At 37.0% G+C, this 18,624-nt stretch overlaps 1 protein-coding gene and 2 long non-coding RNA genes across 3 annotated transcripts in view; 2 read left to right on the top strand and 1 right to left on the bottom strand.

Annotated features, from left to right (window-relative positions):
- LOC110678291 overlaps positions 1–18,624 on the top strand; it is a 74,675-nt gene that overhangs the window by 9,315 nt on the left and 46,736 nt on the right. The gene's annotated exons all lie outside the window — the stretch shown is intronic.
- On the top strand, positions 3,635–4,638 carry LOC110678289. Its single transcript, XR_002501483.1, has 2 exons — positions 3,635–3,885; positions 3,960–4,638. It is a non-coding gene; the product is annotated as an uncharacterized LOC110678289 (long non-coding RNA).
- Positions 7,088–18,624, bottom strand: part of LOC5566636 (WD repeat-containing protein 20) — a 76,730-nt gene continuing 65,193 nt past the window's right edge. The window contains exons 3-5 of the mRNA XM_021850933.1: positions 11,351–12,192; positions 10,323–11,286; positions 7,088–7,435 (exon numbers count right to left, since the gene is read on the bottom strand). Coding sequence (XP_021706625.1) covers positions 7,376–7,435; positions 10,323–11,286; positions 11,351–12,192 — 1,866 coding nt within the window. The 3' untranslated portion in view covers positions 7,088–7,375. The remainder of the gene's footprint in view (positions 7,436–10,322; positions 11,287–11,350; positions 12,193–18,624) is intronic.

An 18,624-nucleotide genomic window follows, 5' to 3' on the forward strand; every position in this document is an offset into this window, starting at 1 on the left:
TCACACGTTGAAAAGCAGTAACGGTTTGACTAAAGTGAATTTTTTGACGATTTTTTATAATTGACATAACTAAACATATTGAAGGAATAGCTTCATGGTATCTTCAGCAAAGTTGTAGATTTTGACGAGATGAATAAGTTTGCTGAAAACAGTTTTTGTGTAAGGCTATCAGATTTTAAGATAAAAAGTTTTGATTTTTTCGTCGAAAATTACAGTTTAGTCAAACCGTTATTACTTATAAACTTGTGATTGGAAAATTTTTTCAAAAATATATGTTAAAACTCAAGTTACATCTGATGTTCTGTGAAAGTTTCATTCGAAAATATTTCCATAAATAACTGAGATCTAACTTACCAAAGTTGGTCATTTTGCATGGAAAATCGAAAAAGTTGCAAATGCATGTGAATAAGTTGGGGCCTTCCTTAGCCGAGTGGTTAGAGTCCGCGGCTACAAAGCAAAGCCATGCTGAAGGTGTCTGGGTTCGATTCCCGGTCGGTTCAGGATCTTTCGTTATGGAAATTTTCTTGACTTCCCTGGGCATAGAGTATAATCGTACCTGCCACACGATATACGAATGCAAAAATGGAAACTTTGGCAAATATAGCTCTCAGTTAATAACTGTGGAAGTGTCATAAGAACACTAAGCTGAGAAGCAGGCTCTGTCCCAGTGAGGACGTTAATGCCAAGAAGAAGAAGAATAAGAAGATGTGAATAAGTTACCAGTTTATTCGACAAACCAGCTAAATATTTTATGGGTGCACATCACATGGGTAGCGGATCACAGGGATTTAGTTGAAATCTGGAAACGTAGCTCAATCTTGAAATCTTGAGCGATTTTACAAACCAGATTCTGGATTAACAGCTCAGCAGGTTTCTAGCAGCGAGGTACTTCTCGCTAAGCAAGAGCTCTTACCAGCTCGAAAGCGGAAATGGAATGAAACTGAATCCAACGAAGGCAGCATGTTTTATAACCTTGGAATAGCAGATTATGCTCCTCCCTTTTGTGCTCTTCGCTTTCTGATCGACCAATCTGGGAAATGGGTATGTGCTAATAACACTGCGGAACACGTTTTTGTCTCCAGCACCAAAATACCGCTATTCACTTAATTAAGGGTTGCTGAATCCATTGCCGTTTTCAGAAATATCATAGCACGTCCAGTTTTTGAGATATTGACTGTTGAAAATGCAAAAAATGACTATTTCAGCCAACTTGCATGCAAGTTTCCCAGCTTGTAAGGTAATATATTGGCTTAATTTGCCACTGAATTCAAACTTTATGTGTATAACAATACTTATCATCAAAGTTTGTATTATTTTCGATACGGAAAAGTTATTTTTTGATGGTTTAGAGAATTGTTGTATTTTAGAATATAGAAGAAACGAAGAATTTTGTATGGAGACTGCAAGCATGTTGTAAAAATCGGTTTAATCGAAATTTAATAGCGCAATTTCAATCAAATTATGTCTGAAATGAAAGTTCAAGTTCTATTTTGCATGTTTGGTGGATTAGATTACAAAAAAGTATGATGAATTGTACTTTAAATTTCATGTAAACATTAATGAAAGCAGTGTTTTGTACAACTTTGGCGACCTGTAGCTAAAAATTTTGACGTGCTGGAACATTTCTGAGAACGGCATCAGATTCAGCAGCCCCAAATCTACTAGAGACACATAATTTAATTCTTGAGACACGCAAACATGTCATTTTTGTTACGCTGTGTAATGTGTTGGGCTTGGAATTACTTGAAAATTGTGGAGTGAGAAATTGGTCGAACATGAATTGTTGGAATGATTGGCATTCCCTAAATATTCAATACGAGCTATTGATAATCAATAGTTTTCTTTATTATGACGGTAAATTTCGGATCCATGGGTGCCAAAATTATTACAATTGTTCAATGAGAATGTCTTATCAAAAGCTTTCTAAATATGTCGCAATTTTGTTACATGTGATAATTTTCCTAATCAAAGTGTTCCCATAAAATATTGAACATAAAAGGCGCTTGAGCTTGAGCTTAATTGGCCGCCCGTGGATGCACTCCAGTATCCCCAGATCAGCTGCACTTACACAAGGAACCAACCGAATTACTGCTTGGGACTAACAGGCATCCTCGGTGTATAAGTGCTGGTGATCTTCTATTTTTAGGCAACAATGGCACCTGCCACGTCAGAATGCAGACCAATGAGGGGAAGGGGGAGGAATTGATGATGCATTGTACTGGCTCCCACGTAGACCGTATATTCCACTGCATCCACGCCAGTTCATGCGGGAGTGTATGGATTGGGGGAAAGGCATGGCAGAGAGGTTTGCTTTTGTGGTTAGCAGGACTGCCTATGTATCAGGCGTAAGAAAGGCGTGCGCGTTGAAGTAGGAAGCGTTAGGGAAACGGTTTCTTGTCCGTCTCTGGTTCTAGCGTTTGCTATGAACGATTAGTTTTTGAGTGTGATATATTTAGAATGGAAGATAGAAGCAAGTGAGAGATATACAACTACAAAGTACGAGGAAAGGGACGGGCCTGGGATTGAACCCATGACCTTCTGCATATGAAGCAGAAGCGGTAGCCATCAGACCACCAACCCCGTCAAAATATTGAACATAAAAGGCGCTGTTGGAAAAGTCACTCTATTTTACAATTGTTGTGAAATGTTGAGCACTCACCCCGACGGCACTGCAGCAGCGTCCGCGAGTACAATCTCAAATGGTTGAGTCATAAATTATTCATGACAAATGAAATTTTGTATGAAGCCGTGAAATTGATTTAGGAATATTAGAAGTTATAAATAAAGTCGGAAATATTTCTCTTTTAACTCTTTTCTACAAATTTGATGGCTCTGAAAAGAACCGATGGCTTTGTTAGCTTCGATGTTGTTACGGATAAATAACACTGCTCGGACCAGCAAAACTCAGGGGGCTTTTGGTATTTGCTCCTAACGGGATTGCTTCTTCACCACCAATGATGATTTCATCACGAGTCGAAATTTTGAAACGCGGGTCAACATCTCCTCGGCCGATGAAATTTGCGGCGGCGATGACGATGGCTGGGTGAACACAAACAAGCGGTGAACCACAAAGCGAGAATGACTCGCCAGACCGTGTTCACAGTTCGACCGCAAATTCACCTGTGGACTGCTTCCTCTTCTCCTTCTAGGCGGCGGCAGCGGTGATGGCTTTAGCTTCGGACGGCATCTTCTCTCGCTCGCTCGACAGTTTGATTTGAGCGAACCACGACAAACGGGGGGTCCATTGCTGTCGATGTCTGTGCCTGAGAAGCACGCCCGGTCAGAGCGAGCCGATCTGTCGCCTGCTGTGATGCGAGCCAATCGGAGAGTGATAAGCAAATGACGTCAAATTTTCTCTAGCCACCCCTATTTATAGATTTGCTTGAAATCAACGTTCTATTTTAAAACAGTTATTTAACTATTTGGACAGGTATGTGGGATTCAGTAAGTAAACGACATGAAGCTTTGATGTCTTATCTTTCGATTGAGGTGCTAATCAAGAAATTTCGTTAAGCCAGCGAAAATTTATAAACGTTTAAAATATTTCATGCCAGCGTAACGCTCTTGGTTTTGAAATTCCAATTTCACTCCTGTATAGAGAAGAAAGACGTACTTCTACGTCAAAAATGTGTGGTACTACAAACAATTACCGTGTGCTTAATTCTACTATGCCAATTTATAGTTAGAGTGAACACATATTATGTTGCTTTTACCATGTTTTGGTTTGACTAACCATGGATTTATGACATAGCGCATAGTAGCTACAACTACTAATTATAGTCAACTCCAGTGGGAAAAAATATATCTAGCGTCAGATTAACTTCATCGTTTCTGAAATTATAAATTAGCACGTTTTACTAAAATAAATTTACAATAAAATACTGGGTGAGCACCAATGGTACCAAACGCAACCATGTCAGTGCAGATACTGATTCAGATATGTATATTTAATTTTTCAGAGCTTCAACAATCGACCATAGACGGCAGCTTCATAACCGCAATCCGCATACTTTTTCCTTCGCTTGCCATAAGGTGAATCGATTTGCGTCGTACTTTGAACTTTGTCAATTTGCTAATTAGTGAATACTCTTGAACTTTTTAATTGTTCCCGAACTTGACCATGATTCCCACCTCGACATCGCAGATGATTGTGGTTCCCTGGCCGATTGACGAGACAGAAAACTGAAAGAGCAGCTATTTGGAATACGCAGAAAGCTGATTCTGATAAGTGTGGTTATGTTGGGCGCTATCTGTCTGCTCGTACTACTGTTAATTCTGGCCAAGTCTAGCGCCAAAGAGAATCGTTGGGATCGAACGGAACGAGATCAAACTTCCTCTTCGATGGCGGTCGGGCGAGGCAATATTCAACATAGCATTCCGTTCTTCGTTGGTTTTTCCGGATCGGTCAGAGCAATCAGCTTTACCAACAACGCTTCTTTGGCATTCCATGGCGCAGTATTCAACATATGATTATTAATTAGGAATTTATTTTGCTCAATAAGTCGCCTGATTCACTTTGCAAGAGATGATGAAATAAAAAAAAAATCCATATAAAAACAAAACAAAACAACTAAATTGCATTTACAGAATAACTCAACATGGGGGTTGTTGTTACTATTTTGCTAAAATCATCATAACCAGAAACATGGTAAATTTTACTACGACACGATTCACATAGTAAAGCTCACGATGGTATAGTCACGCCAATAATAAAACATGTTCTGTCAAAATCAAGTAGTAAAAATGTTTTAATTTCACTCTCGACATGGTTGGCGTTACTATGCTTTTCTTTTCAGTGTAGCTGATTTATTTTGAATATGATCAGATTTCGTCTCTTTATAATTTAGTCTCTTTAGTACGAACGAAAGAGAATAGGAGAAAAGACTCAGTTCGTATGTTTTACGGGTCACTTTTTATCTAATCCGATCAATGCTGAACAAATTAACCGGCAATAAATTTGTACTGGGTTGGCAGTTATCGATGTGTTCAGAACAAATATTTGTATGAAATCGAATAAGAAATGTTTTTACGTCATCTGAAAGCTTTTCATTTTGGGTTTATAGGGAAAATATAAAAACTACGAAAAATCATACCTATAGTATGTTTAATATTGCTTGAGCCACTATAAGAACACATGTATTAATAGTAGCACTATTTATAATTTCTGTGCTTTAGTAACACTAGCTTCACGATGTAGGCAAAACACGATTCAAAATTGAAAGTTGTAGTTTTATAAAACTTTTTTGTTTTTCCTGTGAAATCAAGAGATTATAACTTTCGATAGATGCAAAAAAGTACTTAATTCTTCCTTTATTTAGTTTATTAAAATATAGTTCCTCTTAGCAATGCTACTATGTATAGGTACAATAGTGCTATTGTAGGTGCAAAAGAGCGTAAATGTTAATCCAAATTTATTTTAATCATTTTTTGGACGAAATCAAGCTGTGCATCATTGGTACTTAGATAAATAGCTCCTAACTTTCATGGCAAAATATATTTTGGAATAATTCATAACATAGCTTAACCTTCGGGCTATCGCGCTGTTGTACTTTGTACAACAGTTGTGATTTATATGCTATCATTTTGCAACAAAGATATCTATCGACACCAAACCAAAATGTATTCCTCAAGAATCTTCTTAAGAACAATACTCGACGGTTTTTATTTACAGTATGACCCTTTATAATGCCGTAAAATCAACAAATGTACATGAAAGTCGCATGATAATGAACGCACTATATACGGTTCGAGTAAACCACAGTTTCAAAACGGTATATCTCAAAATCCAGATAATATAGAAACTTGGGGTCTTTAGTAAAGTTGTTCTGGAGGTGAAACGCTATCTGATGGTACCGCATTCAATTCGGAATTTGACCGCTGGATGGCACTAGTTGGAATGGAAGTTTTACTTTTGTTTTGCAAATATTTCAGGATCCTGATCATTTAGAAGGATGGCGTCTTCGCAAAGTTGTTTAGTAAGTTAAGGACTATCATTGTTCGAGCTAGTTGATTCAAAATTTTGCCACAAGGCAGCGCTAGTGTGCATGAAACTTTTGTTTGCAGATATCTCAGAAGCCTGACCACTTAGAAAGATAGTGTCTTCGGCAAAGTAGTTCAGTAGCTCAAGGTCTATCATTATTTGAGGCAAGAAATATGATATTTTGCCACCAGGCGGCGCTAGTGAGCATAAAAATGTCGTTTTACGGATACTGCAGGATCTTGACTTTTTAGACAGGCACCTTCAGCAAAGTTGTTCAGAAGCTCAGGAACTATCATTATTTTACAAAATCTCTAACTAGGATTAAACAAAGAAATAATTTGAACTACTGAACAACTCTGCCGAAGACGCCATTTTTCTAAGTGGCTCCTGAGATATTTGCAAAACAAATATTTTATGCTCTCTAGCGCCACCTGGTGGCAAAATTTTGAATCAACTAGCTCTAACAATGATAGTCCATAAGTTATTGAGCAACTTTGACGAAGACGCCATCTTTCTAAGTGGTCAGGATCCTGAGATCTGCGATACAAAAGTTTCATGCTCACTAGCGCCGCCTAGTGGCAAAATCCCGAATTTCTTGGCTAAAATAATGATAGCCCTTGAGCTACTGAACAACTTTGCCGAAGACGTCATCTTTCCTAAGTGGTCAGACTCCTGGGATATTCGCAAAACCAAGGGTGTTGTACAAAGTACAACGCGCGACTACTCGGGTTACAAAAATTCGCGCGACGACCGAAAGGTTAACAAATGTGTTTTGTTTCGTTCATCTTCAAGCGAGATCGCAACAAACTGGTGCGTGAAAAGAAAGGTTAGGAAGCGCGGATTTACAGCAAAACCGCGAGTATTGGGGACTGTGTACTAAGGATACACCCACCATATATGCAGTTCGTCCAAATTTGGGTAATCGCATGGAAAGGCCGATTTGAGTGAAAATAAGCCAAATTTAGGTCGATTTATGGTTCCGTGTATTTACCCTCCCTATCATTGATAGTACTCACCAATATTCGTTGATTGAACATTTGTTTCTATAGTAAAGTTTCTCAATTCAACGCATTCTAGCTCCTTTATCCCCGCATTTTTTCAAAGAACTATTTTTTATAAATGCATGTTATTATTTTCCAACTGAGATAGAGCCTGCTCTTAGCTTAGTTTTCTATATTATACAGTACCGAACAAAATTATGTATCACATCATGAAGTTTCCTTGGTAATTTTTTGATAAATAAAAATACTACATTGCGTTGATTTAGGACACTTTACCGTATACTTTTAAGCTTTTTCAACATGCGTGCAAAAACAAAACAACTAAAATGTCCCTAACAATCATTATAGTAAATAAAATGTACATTTGCGTTTAAAATCTGGACTAATGATGGTCTCAAACTACCGTGCCACCGGGGGGTGCCGTAGGACTTGGAGGTAAATGCTGTGGCAGATTCTGGAAATAGAAACATATATGAAACGTGTTAATAATAATTATCAAGGCATTTATATATGTGGAGAACAATACTCAAAATATCCACACGTCATTGTTACGTGAAAACATACGTGGTTTTCTCCATTGCACTTTTCATGTGGCACTTAGGGTAAGGAGGGGCATCATAGGTCACAGGACCCACATATCTTCCCATATTCAAATCGGATTGACCTTTTTTTCCTGGAACCTTTCACATACTAATGAGCTATGATAAGGCTGATACAAATACCAACCTTTACAGTACTGGGTGCCGTGATCAGAACCACTTTATAATTAATGTCATGGCATTTATTCACTTCGGGGTAAAAAATCATGAATTTCGAGCCATAGAAAGGTATTAGTGCATACTATTTTGGAAATGTCCCTTTAGACTTCCTACAGAAACCGATATCCGAATTGAAGCAGGTGATACACAGAGTCTATGAATGGAGAGTTGCGCGAAGACTGAAACCAAGTCTCGCGTTGAGTATCATACAGGCGTATCTGCAGTGATCGATTTCTCTTCGTCGATTTTCTCTTTGCCTTATTACACGAAATTCAATCGATTTTCGAAACATTTTACGGCGCAGTACGATGGAAGATGATGAGTACTTTCTACTGAGCCAAAAATAGCTGTCGAAAACAGTCGCCCGGCTAAGAAATTAGCTAAAGAGAAATCGATCGCTGCAGTTACGCCCTTATGATACTGAACGCGAGAAGTCTACCTATTGAACCGTCAAATCGTCAACCTATCGAGCAAAATAAACAAACACGTTTTGGGGCGAGACGAGTATTGTTATCGTAACGAAATAAAAAAAATGGTACGGTTTAAGTTACGGTGTGATACGATGATGTAACAAAATAATTGCTTGTGAATGAACCTCCATCTTGTTACATGTAATGTAACGGTAAGTAATCTCCCTCCATCAGTGGAAATATATAACTCCGTTTCATAGTTGAAATGCAACTGAAATTTAATAAACTACAAAATTAGATAGTTTGAAAACTATGTATTAGTTATTCAACCCAGATTTACGCTAAAAATGCGGCTATTTTTGGTCAATTCCCAGAGAGCAAACGGCTAAGAGAAATTCACTGTTTCAGTTGCTCGTCGCGCGGAAACCGAAAAAGATCAAAATTTTGTGTTCATGCTGTTTGTCGTATGTGTTGTTGCAATTCTCTATTAAACATTTCATTGTTATTACTTTATAATTACAACACCAGAGATCAATTTCAATTTCATTCTTTGCGACTTTGTTAAAAAAAAACATTCGAATTGCGAATGCATTTGAGTGAAGTCACTGGAAAGCGCACACAGTAAAATAGGTGGCCGGAATAATTAAATGATTTGTAATTGGGGAACCTGTCGCCAGTTCTCTTTGCGCAACTCTCCATTCATAGACTCTGGTGATACATTCTGTCAAGAAAATCAGTTTTACATTGTTTTTTTTTTTAAGTATTCGACAAGGTTTCTTGCATTTCCCCAATAATATTTATTCTGAAATACCGTTGGTCCCCAACAAATTTGGGTCTTAGTTCAGACCCATAACCGAATTCGAAGTTTTCAATACCTGAATCAAAAATATAACTCATAGGTATATGATTTTCCCTGAAAATTTTATCAAAATCAATCGAACGATTACCAAGTTACCGAATTTTGAAACTTCGATGTCGGCACCCAGTACTGTAAAGGTTGATTTCATTTTGTGACCGAGGTTACTGTTCGCGACAGCGAAGTGGTTACAACTAAAGAAACTATAAGCAAAGAAGCGAAATGTTCCAATTGGAATTCCAAGTTTACTGTCAATGTCATTCCAATCGAGCAGAAGACTTGTCAAACACTTTTTCACACAAGCTGAAAACGGCTCACACAAAAATGTTACCGCCCACGAAAATTTTGCTTCTTTTGAAGTAGCATATTTTCTGAATACATGAGTGTCGGTTGCAATTTTCATGCTTTGCATAAAGAATGCTCTACTCATTACATTGGTTTTATACACATTCAGTCAATTTTTCATTCGTTACCCAAACCTGTGAAAATTCAACACATAAAACCTGTGACTCCCTTTTAGCGTGGGATTTAACATTGACAGTGCTGCGTAATAGATTTGGCATAGTTGCTAGCTGATTTATTTTGAATATGATCAGATTTCGTCTCTTTATAATTTAGTCTCTTTAGTTCAACCCTGTACAGCGCACGACAAACATCCCCTTTGTTTTACTTTCCTTTCCCCCCTGTGCTTTGTAACCGCGGACTCTAACCACTCGGCTAAGGAAGGCCCCGATCTCGTGCTAATCTCGTGTTCTATACGAATATTCAAAAACTTCAAAAAAAAGTTGAAACATATTTTTGTTCTAATGAAACTTTTACAATTTCCTATTTACTCCGATTAGGCTACCGAAAAAAAATATTTATATTGTTCGGAACACGGTTCCTTCTGTGTTATTCGGTGGAACTGATTTAAATATACGGACACCGTCTCCAATCATGTAGCTGCACATACTGTAACTTAACAGAAGATAAAGGAGAATCATGATCCAGTGACACAGTCGAGAAATAACAGACCAAAAGTTTCGACGGATGAAGTGGAAATCGAACCACACCCCATGACACGTTGCGCTCAACTGCCTAACGATACTAATCGCACGGTCACGAAGTTCACAATGCGATTAGGAATTTATCATTATCAGGCAATTCAACCTGTTTACTGAGCAAATCGTTCGATCTTGATGCAACTAAATGCAGCTGATCAATGGAAGATATGTTGATAACTGATATAAAATCAATTTTGACGAAAATACAGATGGGACAGACTTGCAATTCACGGTATTAAATAACTGGAATGTAAGGAAGTCAGACTATACTTACGATGTAACCAGGCCTTGCCCAGGTGTATACAAATCCATCCTGGCACGCGGTGAGTAGACAATCTTCTCGAAATATTAATGCCGTTAGTCGTTCGTGTGCAATTTTTTTGCACACCAAGGGTTCTAATACTGGACAATCGTCGAATCTCGGGCACGCCGGAGTTCCAATCAATTTCATTGGATCGTACGAAGAAACTATGCTGGTTCCGCTGGCTGTAGTCCCATTACCATCGCTACGTTTATTTTTCGTTAGCGATGCAGGTATAATTGATGTTATTGTGTTAGATATACTTCCGCCTCCTACTACTCCTCCACCGCTGCTAGATGAGGACGTAGAAACAGTCTGATCTACGTTATTGTTTATTTGACTGTTGTTGCTCAAAGAGTTAGAATGCTGGAAATGATTGTTATTTGAACTAGCGTGAATGTTATTGCTGATACTGGATTTGCCTGCAAGCGATATGATATTTCTTTTGCTGCTTTTGCCTGATTTTTCACTTTTCTCGCTGTTATTGCTGCTATTGTTACCACTGTTTCCAAATCCGAGATTGGAAAACCGTTGTGTAATTGAATTAAAAGTTGACTGGTGGTGATGATTTGAATCATATTTTGAGTTTTTGTCGCCGTGATTTTCTTTTTCTTTCTTATTTGAAGATCCAATGATGGCAGATATATTACTCGATATAACAACATTATTTTCTTTAGATACGCTATTCTTAGCATGCTTTCCATCAACGCTAGATGTTGAACCTTTTCCACTGCTATTGTTGCTATAACTATCATCACAATTTATAGCAGTATTTATATTACTACTAGTTACAGATATTTTTTTCATGTTATAATTAGCGTTATCCACTGTGTCTTTATCCTCTATTGAAGATGCGTTAGCTATCGATTTAGATGAGTCCTTATGAGATGTCACTATTTGTCCACTACTACTATTATTTGCACTATTTGAAAATTCACTAGAAGAAAAAACAAATGATTTTTTAGATGGTGATAGATACATTGTTGCAATATATATCATACCTTTTTGCATTACAAGGTGTGTGTTCCGCTAAACTTAAATTGCGACTTAGGTGCCCTATAGACTGTCGCAAAACGTCCTCTGTAATATCCCACAAACATAGCTGGGTATCCTGACTCACCGAGCCCAGTCTGTAACACGTGGCAAGTTTTTCCGACGTAGAAACGGTATTTCTACAAGCTGAAGTTGGACGGCGTACAGAAGTAGCTGTCGTTGATTCTCCTGCATGTTTGTTGTTGCTATAGCAGTTCTTAAAACCATCATTTATTGGGTTATCATCGTCCGAAAAGTCGTCCCCGTTCCAATTTGAATAAGATGTCGTGTACGGATCAAAAGCAACAACTGATACCCACGAGCGATGACCCTGCCCTCTCGCAACAACGCGTTGTTCAAGTAAGGAATATACAGTGACGAGGTCATCTTCCCCACCAACAACAACATATTTTCCATCTGGGCTCCAACATACACATAGAAAACCACCGAAATACGATCGTGCTATTCCAATTAACTCCATGTTACTGTAATGGAAGACTCGAAGAAACCCATCCTGCGAGACGATTGCCAAGTGTTGACCACATGGTGAAAAACAGAACTCATTTATGCTGGCATTTTCTTGCTGACCAAAGCACCATTTGAACAATGGATTTCGCGTTGATTTTGATTTACATGCAAGGATAATGTAACCATCGCCACATTTATAAGGCTGATAACTTGGCGTAGTGGGTGTACATGGCAGTTCTTCGTTATAAGCATACAAGCAACCACTGACATGCGATGCCAAGAAATGGTTTTCGGAGCCAGGTATCCATTTCAAACAGGTAACTTTCGTCTTATCAATTAATCTCTGTAAAGAAAGGAAGAAAAGAAATAGTATTACTATATATTGTGTTTTCATCAATCATATAAGGGATGGGTAAGTGAAGAACAGTGCGATAACACTGCGGAACACGTTTTTGTCTCAAGCACCGAAATACCGCTATACACTCAATTAAGGGTTACTGAAACTATTGCCGTTTTCAACAATATCGTAGCACGTCTAGTTTTTGAGATATTGGCTGTTGAAAATGCAAAAATTGACTATTTTAGCCAACTTGCATGCAAGTTTGCCAGCTTGTAAGTCAAATTATTTGCTTAATTTGTCACATAATTCAAACTTTATGTGTATAGCAATACTTATCAACAAAGTTTACTATGCTTTCGATGCAGAAAAGTTATTTTTTTGGTGGTTTCAAAAAATATTGTAGTTTTCCATATAAGAGAAACGAAGAATTTTTTATGGAGACATCAAGAATGTTGAAAAAATCGGTTTAATCTAAATTCAATCGGGAAATTTCAAACAAATTGCATCTAAAATGGAAGTTTGAGTCCTATTATGCAAGCTTGGTGAATTAGATCTCAAAAAAGTTTGATAAATTATACCTTAAATTTTACGTAAACATCAATAAAACCAGTGTTTTATGCAACTTTTGCGACCTGTAGCAAAAAATTGTGACGTGCTGGAACATTTCTGAGAATGGCATCAGATTCAGGAACCCCAAATCTACTAGAGACACATAATTTGATCCTTGAGACACGCAAACATGTCATTTATGTTACGCTGTGTAATTTTTGTTTATTTGAACAAACCATTTGATCAAAACAAAAGAAATAAATCACTTTATTATTACACTATACTATACATGTACACTGAGAAAGCTTGTTTTAAAATGTGTTTTAAAACATATTTTTCTGACTACACTTTTTTATGAAATTTAGGGAAGGGATTATTAGAGTATGTTTACAACTACTAATTAAACTTGAACACTTCACTTTTTGCAAAAAATAGAACACTAAAATCACTAGTGAGGCGAGCAAATACCTTTAAACTCTAATATGTTGCTTATCTTGACAGATAGGCCTTTTTCGTCTGCGACTTACACTGCCCACACTGAAAACAGCATTGCGGTAAAAAATACCATGTTGATGGTTTAAATTAAATGCACAGCACCACTTTATTTGTGCAGACTACCCAATGCATTCCTTTCGAACACATTTCGTCGTTGTTTTTACCATGGCGACAATGCAAGAGGAAGACAGTCAAATCTACCATGTTTCATAGTTGTGTTGATGACAAATAAAAGTTATTTTTTCTACCATCTTCTTCTTCTTTCTGGCATTATGTCCCCGCTGGGACAGAGCCTGCTTCTCAGCTTAGTGTTCTTATGAGTACTTCCACAGTTATTAACTGCGAGCTTACTGTGCCAATGACCATTTTTGCATGCGTCTATCGTGTGGCAGGTACGAAGATACTCTATGCCCTGGGAAGTCGAGAAAATTTCCAACCCGAAAAGATCCTCGACCGGTGGGATTCGAACCCACGACCCTCAGCATGGTCTTGCTGAATAGCTGCGCGTTTACCGCTACGGCTATCTGGGCCCCGCTACCATCTCTTGCATTTAAAATGATTGTAGTAATTTTAGTATAGTAAATTTTAATGTAAGGGCATGGTAGCTATAATCACATTTCTAAGTGAAATTTTTAACTCCCAAATGCATTTAAAATAATAAAAATCATGCAGGTTTCACTGGAGCTTTCTTTATTGAAAATTATCGTTTTTGATGTCAAGGCCCATGCATAATATATTCTGAATTGCAAATTTATGTAGTTATCGCAATAAAATACTATGGGCGATATCAATGTCAGGACGCGACTAGAGTTGCGGTGGTGCGACGACGTGTCGATCAAAGGACTCATCCAGGTTTTGAAGATTATCCGGAGGCCACTGATAAGACGGTTTGCCATCCATGGTCCCCGGCACTGGTACTTGGCAGATCTGCATATGCAGCGACTGGCTATCCTATTCATAAACACTTCATATTTAATAGGGTCTGCCGTGGAGAACACTACTCCCGGCTCGTTAATTTGATTACCGTCAGCTAAGAGAAGTGAAAGTTAATCGGGATAAACGTGTGGTAAACATAAACAAAAAACTTACGTTGATTTCGCAGCGGATATTCCTTGAAGCTGCCAAGGCAATTTAAAGGGTCTGATTTTGTATCATGGACTAAAAATAAGGAAAATCTGATTTTTCAATCTACACATATTATATGGATATTCACAATATGCACCATCAAATTCCGGATCCTTAAGTATTTCTGATGAAATCAATTTAGGTTTAGTCCAATCTGCTTCAGATTACACAGCGTAACAAAAATTACATTTTTGCGTGTCTCAAGGATTAAAATATGTGTCTCGAAAAGATTTGGGGTTGCCAAATCTGATGCCGTTTTCAGAAATGTTCCAGCACGTCACAATTTGTAGCTACAGGTCGCTAAATTTGTATAAAACATTGATTTTATTGATGTTTACATGAAATTTTAGGTATAATTTATCAATTTTTTTGTGATCTGATCCACTAAGCATGCTATTTTGCACTTAAACTTACATTTTGGATTAAATTTAGTTGAAATTGCGCGACTAAATTTAAATTAAGCCGATTTTTCGACATGTTTGCTGTCTCCATACACAATTCTTCGTTTCTCTTATATGGGAAAATACAATACTTTTTCAAACCATCCAAAAATAACTTTTTCGCATCGAAAGTATTATAAACTTTGCCGTTAAGTATTCTTATACACATAAGGTTTGAATTCTGTGGCAAATTAAGTAAATAAATTGCCTTACAAGCTGTCAAACTTGCATGCAAGTTGGCTAAAATAGTCAATTTTTGCATTTTCAACATCCAATATCTCAAAAACTAGACGTGCTATGATATTTTTGAAAACGGCAATGGATTCAGCAACCCTTGATTGAATGAATAGCGGTATTTTGGTGCTTGAGACAAAAACGTGTTCCGCAGTGTTATCTACTGAGCATCGTAGCTCAATACACAAAAATGGCGTCCTTCGGTAGAAGTAAACTTGAGTTATGGACATAAATGCACAGTAGTAAAGATTACACATTCTCTGTTTTTATTTTTACCATGAGCATGATAAAATCGAGAACATTTACTGTTCCTTGTTATTGAATATGTTGTCAACTCAACTTCAAGAAGAGTAGCTCTTGACTACAAAAACATAGTTGAAAGCACAGTGCTATAGCTTTGTTGACATGGTAATTTGTACAATATTGTTTTTGTTATTAAGATTATTTATTTAAATATAACAATATTTTGGCATAGTTGTGGTAACAACAATATCGTGATTGAGGTTACTACAACATTAATGTCAGTGCATAACTGCATATCAGTCACATTCGACATTTTTGACAATTCCGAGTTAATACCGTGGAGAGTAGACCTATTCAAATGTCTGGAAGTTCCTCAGTCAACCGATATTTTGATTTTTCATGTCAAAATGAACTTCTGGTCAAAATTTCAGTCAATTTGGAGAAAATTTAGATGTGCTTCAAATCAATTATGTGTTTTTGGACTATTTTCAAGCTTTGAAAATTCATAACTACTGAACGGAACATTACAACTTATCGGAAATACCTCTACATAGTAGTTTATTTAATTCTACGAACTTTTGTCGAACACGGTTTTATGATTGGAGCAAGTTTAAACATAGCTTGGTTGAGGTTTGTGCTTCAAGGTTCTTGAAAATCACTATTTTTAGAGAGTGTTCTCCCTGAAAAACATACTTGTATGAAACTTTCGGATTTTAAATTTCCAGAACATGATAACTATGTATTTCTAAAACTCAATCCCATTTAAAGATACCTTTCATCTTACGAAAATAAATTGTAAAAAATAGGCAATTAGGAAGTACATTCGTAAATCCGCTGTGGGTGAGCCAAGAACACCACCGTGAGCTTCGAGGAATGTTAAAAATGAACACGTTAGCACTGATTTTACACAGTCGATGATAATGATTGTTTTCAAATCGTTCTGAATAGTCAGTGAAATATGATCAAAACAATCATCACTTGGAAAGAAAAAGCAATGCTAACTTGTTTAATTAATTCATTCGACGGATTGCACGATTTAACTATCATCAGGTTGAGATGGGTTGTTCGACCTTTGGGAATTGTTTGTAATTTATTTCCTAAAGCAACATGTAAGCTGTTAAAGGTTAATAATTTCATAGATTTATTATGTTTGTTTCCCGTTGACTAGGGCCTGGAAAAATAATGCCAATGTGTGTTTTTTAGGGCATACATGTTCAGAAAACCGTGATTTCTGGGTACTGTGGAGAGCAAATCTCGATCAAACGATGTTTAAACTCAATTTATCTTATTGGCGTGTTCGACAAACTTTAACAGAATAGAATTAGCTTTCAATATGTCGCAATAGCAAGTGATTTTGATTTATGAGTATTGAGTTATGATTTTTCAAACCTTAAAATAAGCCTAAAAACACATTTTCAACTTGAAGCATAGTAAAATCTCTATCAAATGAGCTGAAAATTTGACCAGACATTGTTCTTAACATGAGAATTCGGAATACTGCTTGACCGGAAGATTTCCAGACATTTTTTCAAATATGAACAGGTCTAGTGGAGAGTCATCAAATGATGTATATTTTCGATCAACTTACTAAAATCTGTGATTTTGTTCTAGAAAATTCGAAAAAAATACCAAGTTGATTTGTCACATTGGTAATAGTACCCGCATAACAGTCACATTGAGATTATGCAAGAGTCTCGTAATGTAGTAGCAAACAAATTTCAATCAGATTTATTTTCTGACTATTCACCTAATATACGATATGAGCTGTACAAAATTTCAGCCTCAAATAAGCACTTTTGAGTTCCTGGTAATTTTTAGAAATTTTAGTTTCTTTCCATACTGCCATAAAATGGAAACTTGGAGTTCCATTTACTCAATGCCTACTTTTGTCGAATGTGACAAACATGCAGTTATGGGCAGTACACTCGAGTGCTCGACACTGAAGAAGTCTGTAAGTCGCAGACGAAAAAGGCCTATCTGTCAATATAAGCAACATATTAGAGTTTAAAGCTAGTTGTTCGTCTTACTAGTGATTTTAGTATTTTATTTTCTTGCAAAAAGTGAAGTGTTAAAGTTCAATTAGTAGTATATTTTTCTGAGTTTCCCTTACTTTCTATTAAATATACTTACTCTAAAAAAAAAGAGCCACAACTTGGAATCAAACCAAGAAAGTTGAGGTCAGTGAAACGGCCGTTTATGTTGCGAAAGAAGACGTCACCATCAGAGTTGTTAATATTAATCAACGTTTAACGATGTTTTGTTCGTTTGGACTTTTAACATTTTACGAGACGTTTTTGAACAGATGATCGCTCATTTTATGACTGAAAATTTGACAGGAGGCAGTGTCGTAACGTGTGAAAGGAACAGCAATATCATCAGTGTTGCCGATTCGTTAAATGGACTATAGTGGTTATCACGCCCAATGGTATGGGTGCCCTAGTGTAGATGTGGTTGTGAATCTTAGAGGAAAACAATATGCACTCTGTCTCGAAAAACACCCAGAATCCGAGTGTAAATGTTTCAAATTGGGTAATGTTTCCATATGCATTTTGATAAGTTTGGAAAGCGTGTGCAAGTTTCTTTGAGGAAAACAAAAACAAACTGTGTATGACGAGCGTATGCGAATGTTCGTGAGTTAAAATGTCACTAAGCTCTATTGTAACGAGTAACAAAATTTCCGTTGTCATTCTCGCCTACTTGAATTTTGACGTTGCGTTTGGATTGTGCGTAAATTGTCTACGCGTTACCGCCACCGCTGGATGTGGATTTAAAATGAGCGCCGCAATAATGCATATCTGCGTCTAGATGATTGTAGCACTCAAAATACGAGTAAGCTCTCATTTATATCACTGTCGTCACTTTTACCTGACCAACGTAAGACTCACCAACCACCATGTGAGGCATATTCAAAACCTGTTTAAAAATCACTGAAGTGTTGCATGAAGTCTACGTGAATTTCACGTAGCTGATTTCCACTTACGTTTCAAGTAAGCACTACGTTGTTTATTAGTGAAACTGAGTGATTGCCACTCAAATTTTCTAAATAAAAGTTTTCCTCTGACAGTTGGTACAGGTGGTTAATACCGACTAGTAATTATAACATTTCAGTTTTGTGCATTTCGTTTTTAATGAAAAGAAGGGAATAAATCAAATTGATATGATTAAAAAATGAAGGTAAGCTCTTTTATTGTATAATGATCTGTGATTTATTAACATTCCATTGATTTCAGCTCGGATAACAGGCAGCCGGCAAAAATGGAACATACCTTCTTCTTCTTTCTGGCGTTACGTCCCAACTGGGACAAAGCCTGCTTCTCAGATTAGGGTTCTTATGGGCACTTCCACAGTT

The sequence above is a fragment of the Aedes aegypti genome, chromosome 1 (genome assembly GCF_002204515.2).
Source record: "Aedes aegypti strain LVP_AGWG chromosome 1, AaegL5.0 Primary Assembly, whole genome shotgun sequence".
In the NCBI taxonomy this organism is placed as follows: domain Eukaryota; kingdom Metazoa; phylum Arthropoda; class Insecta; order Diptera; family Culicidae; genus Aedes; species Aedes aegypti.